This window comes from Vombatus ursinus, unplaced genomic scaffold (assembly GCF_900497805.2).
Source record: "Vombatus ursinus unplaced genomic scaffold, bare-nosed wombat genome assembly UNPS02004746.1, whole genome shotgun sequence".
In the NCBI taxonomy this organism is placed as follows: Eukaryota; Metazoa; Chordata; class Mammalia; order Diprotodontia; family Vombatidae; genus Vombatus; species Vombatus ursinus.
Window position 1 is genome coordinate 535,477 of NW_020944524.1, and position 15,252 is coordinate 550,728.

Sequence of the window (15,252 nt, forward strand, 5' to 3'; positions counted from 1 at the left end):
TGAGAAAGTTTCTAATTTATTCCCATTACAGATAGATACTACTTATGAGTTTAAGAAAAGTTCCATTTATTTCTGTGCTTTCTAGTGTTTTTAATATAAATAGAGGTCATATTTTGTCAAGAACTTTTTGTGCATCTATTGAGATAATCATATGATTTTTTATTGATGTGGTCAATTATGCTTACAGTTTTCCTAATACTGAACTAACCCTGCATTACTAGTATTAATCTCATCTCATCACAGTGTATGATCTGCATGACATAATCTCTTTGCCACTATTTTATTGAAAAATTTTGCATCAATATTCATTAGGCAAATTAAAATAACTCTGAGGTACAACCTCACATAATATAACAAAAAAGGAAAATTTTGGATATTGTAGGGGATGTAGGAAAACTGGGACACTAATGCACTATTGGTGGAATTGTGAAATGATCCAACCATTCTGGAGAGCAATTTGGAACTATGCCCAAAGGACTATAAAACTGCGCATACCCTTTGACTGAGCAATACCACAGATATCCAAAAAAGGGAAAAGGACCTATTTGCACAAAAAATATTTATAACAGCTCTTTTTCTAGTGGAAAAGAATCAGAAATCAAAGGGAATTCAGGAATGACTAATCAAGACTAATTCAGTATATGACTGTAATGCATTGTGCTATAAGAAATGATAAGCAGGTCAATTTCAGAAAAACCTGGAAGGACTTACATGTTCACTTCACATAGTGAAGTGAACAGATCCAGGAAAATGTAGACAGTACAGCAGTATTGTTCGATGAAGAACTACGAATGATTCTCATCGGAATTGGCTTAAAGAGGGAATAACACATACACTCAATTGGGTATAGAAATCTATCTTACTCTACAGGAAAGTAGGAGGGGAACAAGATAAGAGAAGGAGGTGGGGTGACAGAAGGGAGGGCAGTTTGGGGGAGGGGATAGTCAGAAGCAAAACACTGTTAAGGAGGGACAGTGTGAAAGGAAAGAGAATAGAATAAATGGGGGAATAGGATGGAGGGAAATACAGTTAGCAAGTTACTGTAAAAAAATTTTGAAGCAGATTTTTCTGATGCCATCATCAGAAACTAAAAATAAATAAATAAATAAATATGTTCTCAAACATATAGAGAACTGAGTCAAATTTATGAAAGTAAAAGCCATTCCCCAATTGATAAATGATCAAAAGATATGTTTTCAGATGAAGTAATCAAAGCTATCTATAGCCATATAAAAAAAAATACTCTCACTACTGATTGGAGAAATGCAAATTGAAACAATTCTGAGGTACTACCTCATAAATATTATATTGACTAATAGGACAGAAAAGGCAAAGGACAAATGTTGGTGGAGATGTGAGAAAAAGAGACATTAATGTACTATTTGTTGAGTTGTGAACTGATTCAACCATTCCGTAGCATAATTTGGAAGTATGCCCAAAGGGCTATAAACTATGCATCCCTTTTGACCTAGGGGTACCACTACTATGTCTGTATTCCAAAAGAGATTTAAAAAAAAAACAAAAAGGAAAGGGACCTATATATACAAAAATATTTATAGTAGCTCTTTTCTGATGGCAAAGAATTATTTTAAAAAATAATTTATTTATTTATTTTTAGTTTTCAACATTCATTTCCATAAGATTTTAAGTTTTAAATTTTCTCCCCCTCCCTGTCCTCTCCCTTCCCTAAGAGGGCATGCAATCTGATATAGGCTCTACTTATACATTCATACTAAGCATATTTTTCCCATTAGTCATGGTGTAAAGAATAACTAGAACTAATGGGAGGAACCATGAAAATGAAGCAATAAAACAAAACAACAAAGAAAAAAAGAGCAAATAGTATGTTTCCATCTGCATTCAGACTCCATAGTTCTTTCTCTGGATGTGGATAGCATTTTCCTTCATGAATCTTTTGGAGATGTCTTATATTCTTGCATTGCGGAGAAGGGCTATGTCTATCAAAGTCAGTCATCGCAAAACGTGGCTGTTACTGTGTACAACGTTCTCCTGGTTCTTCTCACTTCACTCAACATCAGTCTATACAAGTCTTTCCAGATATTTCTCAAGGCTGCTTGCTCATCATTTCTCATAGCACAATAGTATTCCATTACATTCATATACCATAATTTGTTCAGCCATTCCCCAATTGATGGGCATCCCTTTAATTTCTAATTCTTTGCCACCACAAAAAGAGCTGCTATAAATATTTTTGTACATGTGGGTCCTTTTCCCATTTTTATGATCTCTTTGGGATACAGCCCTAGAAGTGGTATTGCTGGGTCAAAGGCTATGCACAAGTTTATAGCCCTCTGGGCATAGCTCCAAATTGCTCTCCAGAATGGCTGGATCAGTTTACAACTCCACCAACAACACATCAGTGTTCCAATTTTCCCACATCTTCTCCAACTTTTATCATTGTCCTGTTTTGTCATGTTAGCCAATCTGATAGGTGTGATGTGATGCCTCAGAGTTGTTTTGATTTACATTTCTCTAATCAATAGTAATTTAGAGCATTTTTTCATATGACTATAGATAGCTTTAATTTCTTCCTCTGAAAACTGCCTGTTCATATCCTTTGACCATTTATCAATTGGGGAATAACTTATATTCTTATAAATTTGACTCAGTTCTCTATATATTTTAGATATGAAGCCTTTATCAGAGACATAAGTTGTAAAAATTCTTTCTGTTTTCTGCTAACCTCCTAATCTTGAATGCATTGCCTTTGTTTGTGCAAAAACTTTTCAATTTAATGTAATCAAAATTATCCAATTTTGTATTTCATAATGTTCTCTATCTTTTGTTTGGTCATAAATTCTTCCCTTCTCCATAGATCTGAAAGGTAAACTATTCCTTGCTCTCCTAGTTTCCTTATACTATCAGTTTTTGTACCTAAATCCTGTATCCATTTTGCCTTTAGCTTTGTATAGGGTATAAGATATTGGTCTCTGCCTTGCTTCTGCCATACTGTTTTCCAGTTTTCCCAGCAGTTTTGGTTAAATAGTAATTTCTTATCCCAGAAGCTGGCGTCTTTGGATTTATCAAAGAGTAGTTTAGTATAGTCATTGACTGTTGTGTCTTGCATATCTAACCTATTCCACTGATCTGGTGGCAAAGAATTAGAAATTGAGGAGATGCCCATCAACTGGGGAGTGGCAGAACAAACTGTAGTATATGATTTGATGGAATACTATTGTGCTATAAGAAATTATGAACAGGATGCTCTCAGAAAAACCTGGAAAGACTTGCATGAAGTGATGCAAAGTGAAATGTATACAAAGTAACAGCCATATTGTAAGATGATTAGCTGTGAATGACTTATCTATTCTCAGCAATACAATGATCCAAGACAAGTCTTAAGGACTTATGATGAAGAAAGCTATCCATCCCCAGATAAAGAATTGATGATGTCTGAAGAGAGACTAAAGCATCCTTTTTTTTTTAAACTTTCTTCATTTTTCTTGAGTTATTTTTGTCTATGTTTTCTTTTACTACATGACTATTATGGATAGGTTTTGCACGACTACACATATATAACCTATATTGAATTGCTTGACTTCTCAATGGGGGGGGTTGGGGAAGGAGGAAGGGAGAGAATTTGGAACTCAAGGTTTTAAAAAATGAATGTTAAAAATTGTTTTTCATGTAACTAGGGAAAAATACAATACTAAATAAAAATAAATTTATTTTCATCTCCTCAATGTCTTTCTTATCTATTTTATGGTTCGATTTATCCAGCTTTTGGAGGAGATAAATTGAAGTCCCCCATTAGTATAGTGTACTGCCTATTTTGTCCTGCAACCCATCTAAATTTTCCTTTAAAAATTTGGATATATGCCATTTGCTCATTTTTCCAGACTATTTCTTGACTTTGGACTTTATATTAAGTTTTTGCTCTGTTACCAGGGTCTTCAGGCTTTTTTGCATTGCTGTTTTCAGAGCTCATCTGTAGATTTTGAAGTTTTTGGTGCCTGTGATGGGATTCAGGGAGAGTTATGGTCACTGCTCCCTTGCAACCATAAGTGATACTGCTTTACAGGGCCCCTTCTCCCTTGCTACCAAAAGTGATGCTGTTTCTCTGGGTCCCTACTCCCTTGAGACAGTAAGTGATCCTTTCCACCCTGAAGTGTGACTCAGAAGTCAATATAGGCAATGGAGTTGCCAAACTCCAAACATCCAGTGGTAGCACAGGGGTCTTCTGTAGTCTCTTTTTGACCAGTTGCCTTACCATCTCTGACTTGAGAGTTTCCAAAGCTGCTGCTGCTACTGCTGCCACTTCCAAGGCCCACAACTCGTGTTACTGCTATATGTGCTCCAAGCTAGCTCCCACCCCAGTGTCACCTTCTGACTTCCTAAGTTCTCTTAGGCAAGAAAAATGTTTCTCCCTGACTTTTTGATGGCTTTCTACTTCAGATTTAGATTTGAGGCATTATCTTAAAATTATTTGTAGGGGAATGTGAGGTAAGCTCAGCTGCTTCCTCTACTCTGCCAACTTGGCTCCACTCCTAAAAGTCCTCAAACTTTTCCTATGATAGGGAATTCACTTTTCATCAGCCTTGGTCTCTTCCTCAAGTCGCTTCTGAAGCACAAACATCTCTCCATCTGGATGACAGTCCTGCAGGCCTAACGGACATACACACACACAGACACATGCATACAATTGAAATCCTGCCCCACGTCCCTCAATTCATCAGTTCTTTAGCTAATCTCTTTCATAACATAGGGAGCTGTAGCACTGTTGTCCAAACCGGAGCAAGCTTCAGCCTTTTGTTTTTTCTATGGCATGAGAATGGGGAGAGGGCAGAGCTGAATTCTATTGCAAGCCCCTGAGTTAGTTTTTCAGACCTACCAGAGTATGGGGAAGCTGGTGGGGAAGGAGTTGCTGAGTGAGAACTCTTCTCTGCTGTCAGCTCATTAAGCATTACCTTGTTATGGATATTAGGATCTCAGACCATGAAGATAGCTGAAATTTCTTTACCTCTTTCACATAGTTCCCTATTTTGGTGACGCTTAAGAAATTAGGAAGATATGAGAAAATGACTAGTCCTAAATTCATGTGAAATGGAACAGCAACTCCAACAGTTTTTAAAAAATCTTTTTTTTTTTTACCTTTTTATTGCTTATACAATAAAGGCCAAAATCCTCCCCCTGGCATTTAATACCCTTTACAATCTCACACCTCCCTACAACGAACTCTAGGCTTCAGGAAAATTGGATCATTCTCCGTCTTCCTCCCCAGCACACATTTTCTTCTTTTGCTCACACTGTTCCCTATACCTGAAATGTCAACTTTTTTTTACCCCTTCTTTGCCTGTTTGATCCTTCAAAATTCATCTCAAATTCCACTTCCTTCTTCCCTGATTCCTTCTGTATCACTTCCCTCTTAAGACATCATAAAGCATTTTATTTCATATCTCTCTAATGCATTCATCTTATGATATTGTATACATGTTAGTGCCATTTCCCTATTAGATTATAAGGTCTTTGAGGGCAGGGACTATGTTTTATCTAAACTTTGTTTCATCATTCAGTGCTTAGCATAATGCTTTGCATACAGTAGTTTAACAAATATATGCTGAATTGAATTGTTGAATCAAATTGAAGAGAAAGGCAAAAAACAAACAAATTCCTATTTGATTTTTCATATAGTAGCATTAACAAAATATCTTTCAGTTACTAGTCCAAACTAGTTTCCTACACCTTCTAAATCAATTACATTCATAATGCTGATTATGATGTAGTACAGGATCTAAGACAGATTAAACTACTCTATTTACTAAGTCTGGAAAGTATAGTATCATGTTTCAGAAAAACTTAGAACAAGAATTGAAACAAAAATATTTTTCTGGCATACCAGAAATCTTAATTATTAACCCAGAACCATAGAATTATGAGAGCTATAAGGAATCTCAGATGTCATCCCCAGTTTAATTTGGTACTTTAATAAGAATACTATCAACACTATCAGCAAATAGTCATCTATTCTTTACTTTAATATCTCCAAATGATAGGGAACTCACTGCCCCCTAAGGCAATCCATTACAATTTCTTAGAGCATTCCAAATAATCAAAATTATACAATAATTATTGGTAATTAATGAAAATGGGACACTATTTGAATGGAAGAAACCCCTGAATTATAAGCTTTCTCAAAAAACATCTCAAAATGGATGTGTTGGTTAGTTTTGTGAAACTGCTTGTTTCTCCCTCTCCCTCTCCCTCTCCCTCTCTCCCTCCCTCCCTCCCTCTCTCCCTCTCTCTCTCTCTCTCCATTACAAAAAAAGGCTCTTTGGGTACAAGAAGAGAGATAGCTATATTTGGAAATGACGGTGACAAAAAAGCAAGATATAAGTAAAATTTTTTAAACAAAATAAAATAAGAAAGCTCTCAAACCTCCATTAACTAGTTGCCTGCTTTTCACCATAAGGTCTCCCCCGCCGCCACCATCCCACACAAACCCTGAAAACAATTATTTGTAGACCTTAAAAGCTGACATAATAAAAACCAAATTGCTGTTAATGAGAAGGAAATTAAAAGTATTCCCAATATAGACTCTGGTAGCAAGGCAAAGACAGGAAACAGGATCTTCTGTGACAAGATATATGTTTGTTTTGCTTCTGAGAAGCATTTTTTTTGTGGATTATTTTCAGCCATGTAGGTCCCTATAGCCCACAGTGTGAAGAATTCTGATACCAATGAACTATTTTCCTCTTAGAGGTTGTTACTCAAAGTCTTAAGGGAATTATGTCATGGATCATGGAAAAAATGGATAAAAGGTTGTGGAGAGGCAGATGTATGCTTTCTAGTACTTTTGTCTTACTGTTAAGACTTCGTGCAAGGATTAAATGATCAGTTGTCTGGTATGTGTGGAGGAATTATTGATCTGCTTGGGTTGGTTTTTTTTTTTTCTTGGCTTCTGAGGTTTACCTCTAACTCTGCGATTCTGTGCTAACAAGCAATTGTTTTATGTGATTTAGGAACAGAAATTCTCCCAGCGAAGCAACTGAGCTCACTAGAGATATGTTTTAGTATACACATTCAGTGGATAAGAAAAATCAAGGTCCCAAGTTGTTAGATAGATTGCTAAGTCTGTTCCTATAGGAAAGAGTAAAGCAAAGCTTTTTTTTAACTTTTTTCTCCACTTTATGAATTATTTTCCAATTTCTGTTTACTCTGTTCTCTAAATTCCTCCCCTCTGTTCCATTGTCATTGCCACAATTTGGGTTTAGACCTTCTTTATAATCAATCAATCAACCATCCAACATTTTTTTTTTGACTAGGCAATGGGGTTAAGTGACTTGCCACACAGCTAGTAAGTATTATGTGTCTGAGGCCGAATTTGAACTCAGGTCTTCCTGACTCCAGGGCCGGTGCTCTATCCACTGTGCCACCTACCTGCCCCAATCCAACATTTATTAAGCAGCTACATGAGTCAGACAACTATGCTAAGCACTATGGATACAAAAAGAGGTACAAGACAGTTGCAATTCTCAAGGAACTCACACTCCAATGGGGAAGACCATAAACAAATTATATATATGCATATATAATAATACATATATATATAAGTAAAAATAGGAAATAATTAATAGAGAGAACATGCTAGAATGAAGAGGAATTAGGAAAGAAGATGAGATTTTGGGGGGGATATAAAGGAAGCCAGTAGATTGAGAGGAGGGGGGAGAGCATTCGAGGCATAGGAACATTTATCATCTTCCTTTTCTGTCACATTGATTAATATGATAGGTGTGAGGTGGCATCTTTGAGTTGTTTTAATTTTCATTTAACCTAATCAATAATGATTTAAAGCATTTTCATATGATCATATAATTTTCACATGATAGCTTTGATCACTTAGTCTAAAAACTGAATGTTCATACTTTTGACCATTTATCAAATAAGGAATGAGTCTTTTTTTTATAAATTTGACTCAGTTCTCTATATATCTGAGAAATGAGGCCTTTATCAGAGAAACCTGCTGTAATTTTTTTTCACAGTTATGATTACTATTTCCCCCCCATCCTATTTCCCCTCCTGTTTATCCTTCTTTTTTTCTCTTTTCTTCCTGTCCAACCTCAAAAATGTTTTGCTTCTGACTCCTCCCCAATCCACCTTCCCTACTATTAGCCACCCCCCTGACCTTCTTTTATCTCCTTCCAATCCTACTTTACTGTAGGGTAAGATAGATTTCTATACTCAAATGAATGTAGATGTTATTCCCTCTTTGAGCCAATCCTGATGAGAGTAAGGTTTCCTTGCTCCCCACCACATCCCCCATTTTCCCCTACTGTGCATCTTTTATGTGAGATAACTTACCCCATTCTACCTCTTCATTTCCCCTTCTCCTAGTGCATTTCTCTTTCTTACCCCTTAATTTTATTTTTTTAGATAATCATTCCAACATATTCAACTCATACCCATACCTTCTAAGTATACTCCATCTAACTGCCCTAATAATGAGAAAGTTCTCAGGAGTTAGAAGTATCATCTTCCCGAGTAGAAATGTAAACAATATAACCTCATTGAATCTCTTATATTTTCTCTTTTCTGTTTATTTTTTTACGCTTTTCTTGAATCTCGTATTTGAAAGTCAAATTTTCCATTCAGCTCTGGTCTTTTCATTAGGAATGATTGAAAGACCTCTATTTCATTGAATATCCATTTCCCCCCAATGGATTATACTCAGTTTTGTTGGGTGGGTGATTCTTGGTTGTAAACCTAGCTCCTTTGTCCTCCAGAATATCGTATTCCCAGTCCTCTGAGCTGCTAAATCTTGTGTCATCCTGACTTGTCATATCTGACTCAGGCTCCATATTTGAATTGTTCCTTTTTGGCTGCTTGGGATATTTTCTCCTTGACCTGGGAGCTCTAGACTTTGGCTATAACATTCCTGAGATTTTTCATTTTGAGATCTCTTTCAGGAGAATCAGTGAATTCTTTCAATTTCCATTTTACCCTCTGGTTCTAGAATATCAGGGCAGTTTTCCTTCACAATTTCTTGAAAAATGACATCTAGGCTCTTTTTTTATTACGATTTTCAAGCAGTCCAATAATTTTTAAATTCTCTCTTCTGGTTTTCAGGCAGTCTAATAATTTTTAAATTCTCTCTCCTGGATCTATTTTCCAGGTCAGTTGTTTTTCCACTAGATATTTCACATTGTTTTCTATTTTTTAATTCTTTTGATTTTGATTGTTTCTTGATATCTCATAAAGTCATTAGCTTCCATTTGCCCAATTCTAATTTTTAAGGAATTATTTTCCTCAATGAACTTTTGTACTTCCTTTTCCATTTGGCAAACTCTATTTTTAAAGAGTCTTTTCTTTGGTGAATCCCAGTCCATCTTTTTCCATTTGACCAATTCGTTAAGGAGTTCTCTTCAGTGAATTTTTGTATATCTTTTTCCATTTGGCCAATTCTGCTTTTCAAGGCATTCCTCTCTTCATTGGATTTTTGTCTCTTTTACTATTTGACCTGTTCTGCTTTTTAAGGTGTTAGTTTCTTCAGTATTTTTGTGTCTCCTTTACCAAGCTGTTGGCTCTTTTTTCATGATTTTCTTGCATTACTTTCATTTCTTTCCCCAATTTTTCCTCTACCTTTCTTACTTGGTTTTTAAAATCCTTTTTTGAGCTCTTCCAGGAATTCTTTTTTTGGGTCTGACACCAAATCACACTTTTCTTTGAGTCTTGAATGTAACAGTTTTGACTTTGTTATCTTCTTCTGAATTTGTGTTTTGATCCTCCCTTTCACCATAGTAACTTACTATGGTCAGGATATTTTTCTGCTGTTTGCTCATTTTTCCAGCCTATTTCTTGACTCTTCATGTTAACATGGGGCTCTGCTCCCAGAGTGGAAGGTGCACTGTCCCAAACAGTTTTTTCAGCTGTTTTCAGAGCTAATTTGGGGGACCTAGAAGTTTTCAGTACTTCCATGTTGGTATGATTTAAGGAGTGGTGTGTTTACTATTCTCCTGGCCTGCCCTCTGGTCTATGAGTGACCACAAGCACTTTTTTCAGCCTTGGAACTGTAATGAAGGTCCCTGATCCACTCTGGCTGCAAGCTCTTGTGTGCTAGTGCTCCTCTTCACCCTGGGGACTGCAACACAGTACTGCAAGCCAGATCTTGTATGTATCTTGAGTATGGGCAATGCAATAGAGTTATGTCCTCAGTGCCAACAAAAGGATTCCCTGTAATCTCCTTCTAACCAGTTGTCTGACTCCCTTACTCTCTGTGGACTCAGAGCTCCATAATTTGTCACTGCTACCACTAATTCAGCCCCTTCCCCCAATGTCTGCTCTGGTTTGCTAGAGTGTGGTCTGCATTGGTGCAGCCTGTGCTAGACTGCACCTCACTCTCATCTCCATGCAACAGATCTATCTTTAACTATATCTATCTGCAACTGCAAAGGAAGAATGTATAACTTGTAGACCCAAAACATGAATTAGAGGGTGAGAAAAGGTCCATAAGCTAGAGAATATAGCAAATTTCTGAACACTTAAAGAGTCTGTGTTTTATCACTTGCCAATGCTAACAAAACAAAACAAAATGAAGCCCATGTAAAATGTAAAATACAACTTTTGAACACCATGCACCAAGAACTTTAAGTTATACAAACAACTGGATTAAAAAAAAACCCTCAGTCTCTGCCAACTAACCTTATTTTCATTTCTATTCTGCTTATAGTAATTATGGTTTAAAAAAACCCTAATAAAGTGGGATCACTATCTATGGCAAAAATTTATATAAGCAAAAAAAATCATCTAGACATTACAAATATGGTTTGCATATGAAAAGGCAGAAAGCCAAAATATTACTTTCTTATAGCACTTTTGATTTGCCCGTGCTTACCAGTACACTCATGCCCATTGCCAACATAACCAGAAAGGCAAATACAGCTGTAAGAACTGCCTCCATGGTAAACACACTGGGCCCTTTCCACAGGAGCACAATTGTGACTACCTTCTTCACAAGGATTGGATGGTGGAACAATTGCTGAAAAAAGAAAAGCAAAGGATATCAAATTTCATTAGGCAGTTATTGTCTAACTCTGAAGATTAGTTTTTCTTGATTCAAGTTTATTAGTCTGTAAAGCACTTCTGACTCCTAGAGAAAAAGTGTGGGGGCAGCTAGGTGGCACAGTGGATAGAGCACTGGCCCTGAAGTCAGGAGGACCTGAGTTCAAATCTGGCCTCAGACCAAACACTTGACACTTACTAGCTGTGTGACCCTGGACAAGTCACTTAATCCCTAAAAATAAAAAAAATAAAAAAAAACAAAAAACAAATACTTCATATAAAATATATAAATAATTATATATAAAAAAAGAAAAAGATGCATAATCCTACTATTACTGTATCAAACATGGTACCCAGTGTTTTGATTTTGGATCCTTATATGCTCCTTTCTCACACCTGTGAAAGTTCACCTTCAGGGGAAGAGCAGGGAAGGAAAAAATAATTTATTAAGCACCTATCATGTGCCAGGCACTGTGCTAAGCACTTAACCAATATTTTTTCATTTGATTCTTACAAAACTCTGAGGTAGAGGTGGTATTATTATCCCTATTTTGCAGATGGAGAAACAGAGGCAGATAGAAATTAAATGATTTGCCCAGGGTCACACAGCTAGTAATTGTTTAAGGCCTGATTTGAATTCATTTCTCCCTCATTCCAAGTCAAGTGCTCTATCTACTTCACCACCTAGTTGCCTTCAGCTTATATCTTCAGACATAATTAAGATCTAATTAAGGTCGTAATTAAGACATAGTTAATTCTTAAAACTAAGAATATTTTACACCTGTGCCACAAAATTCTGCTAACATTAATACTGCTCCACAAACTCACTAGACCAAAATGTTTCTCTAATTTTCTGTAATATAATTGACTTCATAAACAAGTTAAATTTCGAACTTTGGAAACCAACTTGTTTCTGTTTTAATGCTATTTCTCCTCAATGGAATTTCTCCCTTGGAACTATAGCAAAGGCATATCTGCAACAAATTGAGATCCTTAGACAGATAAATAGGATAGAGTATTTTAAAATTATGGCCCCAATTTCACTTTCATTTGAGGAATTCTTAATCTTGGTCTATAGCGGTGGTTATCTATTACAAAGACGTATACTATAGATTCAGGTAATATGGTTGTGTCATTTGACCAGGATACTAAGATTAGATAAATGGTTAGATAAATAGTTTTCTTTCAATAATTCAGTTTCTAAAGCATCTACTTAGAAAAATTATAATACTGGAGAGTAATCACAATTTTCAAAGATTTCAATGTAAATTGCACAAATGTATTTCAGAGGATTCAGCAAAGCTCTATAGAGTTAACTGCTAGGGAGAAAAATAATTAAAAACCAAAGCCAATCATTATTTTTGGCCAAAAATAAGCAAAAATTAAAAATTATTATGGGCTTACAAATACAAGTGTGTTTATCTTCTGCAAATTCATAACCACTCTGGCATTCACATCTGTAGCTTCCTGGCAAGTTGACACACACAGAATTGTGGCCACATAGGTGGGAACCTGTTGCACATTCATTTATATCTAAATAGAAGGAAGTGAGAAAAATTTCCATTAAATTAAAATTTAAAAAAACTGCTTCAACTCTTAATGTGATTTTATCAAGAGGATTTCTAGCATTTAATTAATATTTTTATTGAACTGAATAATCCTAGAAAAGATAAATTATTTATAAAAGTTAGAAAGGATGAATTTATCAAGAATAATGTAATTAGAAAGAAATGTGTTTTAAAAATAAATTAAATATTTGAATTTGTTTTATGAAGAATTTCTCTCTCCAGCCCTCCTTCACTTTCCCAACTATCATTAAACTGGAAATTCTTTTATAGTTTAAATGTTTTCCAAATACTGCGCAGCATGTCAGAAATACACAGTACATATGTAAAAATTTTAATTTTTAAAATGAATAGGACGTGGACTATAGTTGTTAGAATGTAACAGACGGACATAAGAGCATGTGAATGTTAAGAGACACTGAAAACTTTTTGTTGATCAGTCTAAAATGTGCATAAAATAGTTTTTAAAAATATAGACTTTAGGATCAAATAATTCAGGAATCTCAATGAACAGCAGATGTTCCATATTCCAGCCAAAAATAATCTCCCCAAACTTTTCACTAAAATACTGTCCACAGAATATTTTTTCCTTAAAAGAATTGTTCTTGGCATCAACAACACAGGCCCACACGGCATTGTTGCTTTTGTTGAGCAAAGGCAAATACAAAGAAAAAATCATATTTGCTTCTACAAAACACAAAGCCAAATGAACAGATAAAGAATCCCTCACCAAAACAATTTCTTCCATCTCCTTGGTAGCCAGTTGCACATTCACATGAATAGGCTAGTCCTGTTCCCACCAGACACCGAGCTGTTATATCACATGTATGGCTTCCATCATAGCAAGGATTTAGTACCAAGGGATCTATACTCCCTAAATAGTAGATGGAGAAAAAAAAGCAATTATAGTTTGAATATAATCCCAGTTCAATCACTGCATTCATTATAAAGCCATCTTTGGTCTTCTTCATTCAGTACTCTACTTTCTTCCACCTCCAAAAAAATAATTTGTTCTTCCTTGACACTTTCAATAAAGGTACTATTTTGTAATACTATTATGTTTATTGTGTAGTTAGGAAAAGAAATAATAGACAAATGACCTAAATACTCACAAAATGTTAATAAAAATCTAGGGCAAGGTCTTTACAGTAGATCCATAATTAATTTACAAGGATATGGGAGAAAATCATATGTGACAAAAATTTATGGATAGTTTGTAATCTGGATTCACATTAAATGAGATCATGGATTCAATGAAGCATCCAAACAAGTGTTATGAATATCTCTACTAGATTGTAAGCTCGATTAAGGAAGGCACTATATCTTAGTAGATGTGTTTATCTTTATTCAGTGTCTAGGTAGACTTGTCCCCAGTCCACTTTGTCTTCCTATGGTGACCTGGGATGAAAAAGTGACTCACTGTTCTTTTTTTCTTGGATTTCTCTATCATGTCTTAATTTGGGGCACTTTCTAGATTTATGTGGAGAAGTTACTGGAGAGAGCCTGGCTATCCCTCTTCCTGCTACTCCACGATCTTAGCTATACCTCCCAAAATAACATTTTAAAATTTATTTCAGGGTCACGAGGATGATAATGAAAAGAGTACTGATCAAAAAGTCAAGAAGACTAAGTTCTATTCATAAATATTTCAATAACATGCTATGTGAACTTGGGCAAGTCACTTAATATTTCTAGGCCTTCTAGTTTTCTTGCTTGTAAAATGAGGATAATAAAGCCTTTACTACCTATCTTATAAAGGGTTACTAAATTGCAACATGTGATACAAAGGTTATTATTATTGTTTTAAAACTTTAAATAATTTATGGTTTCATAGGGATAGGCCACCAACTGAAATATATCATGACACTTTGGGAATAGATGGTCTTTGTGAATTGTGGTGACCAAAAAGTTCATCATCAACCTTCTGGGTACTAGCTTCTACCGAAATATCTAAGCTCAGCCTTAGATAAGATACATGCAATATTTAACTGGGATTCTACTTAAAGGCCTTCTAATTTGCTAAGATCTGCCAGAACTTGTTCTTAGCTGACATAATTTTAGAGAATTCCAGACAACTTCCATGCTAAAATGAAATATTAGACTAAGTCATTAGTGGAAGACTATAATCATTGTTACAATTATCTTTCTGTTTTAAGAGAAAATTCTGAACAAATTATTGGTTTTCTCTGCCAAGCTGGAAAATGATATTCAAGTATGTCTTTATATATAGTACTAATTATCTTTTATATAGTAACATCATCAAAACACAACAGAAGGGTCATTTTAGATGAACATATCAGACAGATAGTATTAACTTTAGGAATGAGAAGAAGTGAATATGTACAAGAAAGGAAACCCAAATATAAGCAAGTTCATTAGTAGTCTTACATAGAAAACGTTAGTTCACCTGCAGTTAAAAAACAGTTGGGGGACATTATCATAATTAAATGAAACTAGTATAAAATGGGCCTCAATGAATCTGTCTTACATGAACTTTACACTTCTTTCCAATGCAGTGCGAGTCAGGAAATCTGGGTTTTAGCCACTACCCTCATGATGTCATTGGTCCTCCTGAAGAATGAAGGACAAACAACAACAACAACAACAACAACGACAACAAAAAGGAAGACGTGTGCACCAATGCTACACATAAGGAGAGGCAGAAAGAGGA

At 35.4% G+C, this 15,252-nt stretch overlaps 1 protein-coding gene across 2 annotated transcripts in view; it reads right to left on the bottom strand.

The window, feature by feature from the left end:
• Positions 1–15,252, bottom strand: part of NID2 (nidogen 2) — a 133,474-nt gene that overhangs the window by 39,210 nt on the left and 79,012 nt on the right. For both annotated transcript variants that reach the window (XM_027841629.1, XM_027841621.1), the window contains exons 9-11: positions 13,312–13,455; positions 12,421–12,549; positions 10,850–10,993 (exon numbers count right to left, since the gene is read on the bottom strand). In XM_027841629.1, coding sequence (XP_027697430.1) covers positions 10,850–10,993; positions 12,421–12,549; positions 13,312–13,455 — 417 coding nt within the window. The remainder of the gene's footprint in view (positions 1–10,849; positions 10,994–12,420; positions 12,550–13,311; positions 13,456–15,252) is intronic.